The sequence below is a fragment of the Oratosquilla oratoria genome, chromosome 7, assembly GCF_046742065.1.
Source record: "Oratosquilla oratoria isolate Oo_2021 chromosome 7, ASM4674206v1, whole genome shotgun sequence".
NCBI classification, from domain to species: Eukaryota; Metazoa; Arthropoda; class Malacostraca; order Stomatopoda; family Squillidae; genus Oratosquilla; species Oratosquilla oratoria.
In genome coordinates, this window is record NC_134783.1 from 4,195,001 (window position 1) to 4,197,500 (window position 2,500).

General features: G+C 64.1%; 2 protein-coding genes across 2 annotated transcripts in view; both read right to left on the minus strand.

Moving 5' to 3' along the window:
* Window positions 1-870, minus strand: part of LOC143026967 (uncharacterized) — a 12,756-nt gene extending 11,886 nt beyond the window's left edge. The window contains exons 1-2 of the mRNA XM_076187763.1: window positions 823-870; window positions 1-779 (exon numbers count right to left, since the gene is read on the minus strand). The exon at window positions 1-779 is cut by the window's left edge and continues 1,157 nt beyond it. Of these exons, the coding sequence (XP_076043878.1) occupies window positions 1-779; window positions 823-870 (827 nt within the window). The remainder of the gene's footprint in view (window positions 780-822) is intronic.
* A 253-nt stretch (window positions 871-1,123) lies between these two features.
* The window catches only part of LOC143026972 (uncharacterized), a 1,709-nt gene continuing 332 nt past the window's right edge, over window positions 1,124-2,500 (minus strand). The window contains exon 1 of the mRNA XM_076187768.1: window positions 1,124-2,500. This exon is cut by the window's right edge and continues 332 nt beyond it. Coding sequence (XP_076043883.1) covers window positions 1,321-2,500 — 1,180 coding nt within the window. The 3' untranslated portion in view covers window positions 1,124-1,320.

The following is a 2,500-nucleotide window of genomic DNA, read 5'->3' on the forward strand; positions in this document are numbered from 1 at the left end:
GTGAAGGGACGGTCTGTTACATCAGCTTCTTTAGTCGCCTCCTCGATGGCCATGTCGCGGAGCGGCCGAAGCTGCTGCTGGAGACGGCGCGTGCTACCCGGAAGCTGGTCACTGGAGCCGCGGGTGGTGAATTCGGCTACGAGCCTCTCAGCCTCCTGGCGTGGGTACGGGTGGGCGGCGGGGCGAGGCGGGGCGGCGCCGGAGGCGGTCTTCACGCTTTTCCACAGCTGGCTTAGAGACGTGTGGTGGCTGAAGGAGGAGCACCACTCCAACCACTTGGCCTCCCTGGCCTTCAGGGACACCTCCCGTGCGCGGGCCACCACGTCCTGAAGTAGCCTCAAGTTGGTTGGGTTGGGGCGTCTCTTGTAGAGCTTCCTGTGAATGTTCACTCTGTGGTTATGCTCCCGCACCTCCTCGTTGTAGAACCACCAATTTGGCCGGTGACGACGGCTCGGGGCTTTCCTGGGGATGGCTGCGTTAGCAGCCCTCTCAATAGCAGCAGTCAGGTCCCTCTCCCGCTGGTGAAGGTCCACGGGTGGCTGGTAGGCGGCCCACCATTCGTCGAGGGAGGCCTGGAAGCTGGCCCAGTCTGCTCTCCCGATGTTCCAACGTGGAGGGGGGAGGGAGGGCGCTGGGGGTGCCACTGGGAGGGTGGTGAGAGTGGCAAAGTGGTCGCTGGTGAGGGTAGGATGTACTTGCCATGTAGCACCGGCGGCCAGGTCGCTCGAGGCGAGTGTGAGGTCAAGCCTCCCCCCCCCCCCGGGTGTGGGTAGCCTCCCCTGTGTTGAGGAGGCGGATATGGGGAATGTCCTCGAGTAACACGGCCAGGTGGCGGCCCGTTTCGTTGGTTGGAGATGGTGACTGCAGCATGGGGTGGTGGGCGTTCAGGTCGCCCGCCACGAGGAGGCTGGTGTGGGGGCGAGGGAGAACAGCTCGCCTGCTTCCAGATGGTATCGTTGGCTCCTGTATATGTTGTACACCAGAAGCGGGATGCCCCCGACCTGCAGCTCTAGTGCCAGGACCTCCACGCCCTCCCCACAGTGGACTGGGAAGGATACTCTGCGGTGAGGGATGGTGCTCCTCACCAGCGCCGCACAGCCGCGGGTGTTCTCTGTGGCAGGGAGCGAGTGAAGGGAATAACCCGCCACCCTCCACTCAAAGTCGGCACGCGTCAAGGTCTCCTGGAGCAGCACCACGTCAAGGTTTTCCGTGAAGACAGCCTGCAGTACTTGGTGCTTCTTAGGTCGGAGACCTTGCACGTTCCACTGCAGGACTCGGAGCCTGGAAGGGCCAGCAAGCTGGTCCTTATCGGCGTCTGCCTCAGCTCGTCGACTCTCCATTCTGGTGGTTGGGGTCGGCTGGGTAGAGGGAGCGGAGATGCGTGTCCTTCAGGTCGGGGGGTGGCTGGAAACCACATTCTGTGAAGACTGAGACAGTCTCCTGCAGGAGCTCGCTCAGGGTCCCCTGCTTGTCGCTGTCATGGTTGGGGTTGGTGAGCAGCTTCACCAGAAATTGCATCATCCTTGTCATGATGCAGCTGACGACTGTGCGTATTTCCTCGCTCATGGTGCGTGGCAGGTCGTGGGAAGGGTCGGTTGGGCCCATGGAGGGTCTCCTCGCTGACGTCGCGGGAGTGCTGGGGGGAGGGTCCCGTGCACCACCTCCTGGTTGGCGAGGTCTGGTTGCGCTGCGCCGGGCCGAGGGGGCGCTGCCACCAGCCTCCAAGGCTGCGGCCCGCGGCCGCTGCTCCCGACTCCGCGTCCTGGGTTGGCGATAGGGGGTGCGATCCCTGGGGGCCGGTCGGCTAATCCCTTCCTTCGGCTCTGGTGCGGCCTGGGCTGGGGGGGTGGGGACCGCGAGGGCCCGCCGCCGACCCCACGCTGACCTGGTTGGTGGTGATGCAGGCTGGAAGGCTTGCCGACGCTGCTGCTGCGGTTTAGGCTGGCTTCGTGGTGGGTGCTGGTGCTTGGTGTCCTGGTGCCGTGATGCTCCAGCGACGAAGTTCTTCTGTTGCTGCGACTGGCTACGTGATGTCCTCGAGCGGCGTCGTTGCTGCCGTTGCGGAGGCCCCTGGGGCTGCCGCTGTTGCTGCCGTTGTGGTGGTCCCTGGGGCTGCCGCTGTTGCTGCTGGGGTTTCTGGGGAAGCCTGGGGAGCCTGCGGACCCTCTCGGGGCACCGAGGGTTCCAGGCGTGATGCTTATTTCCACAGTTGGGGCATTTTGCGGAGGTGGTCTGATTGGATTTGTGCTTTGCGATGCAATCCTCCGTCGGGTGTGGCAAGCTGCACACGCCGCATCTGACGGCGTGTTCACACCGTACCTGGAGATGGTTGTATCTCTGGCATTTATAGCATCTCACCGGTTCCCCCCGATGAGGGCGCAGAGAGTACCTCCCCCAACAGCCGAGGTCCAGTTTGGGGGGCGGCTGTCCCTCCAGCACCACCAGCACTTGCCTTGTGGGGAGCTTATCCGTGCGGGAGCGCAGTCGCTCGGCTGAGATC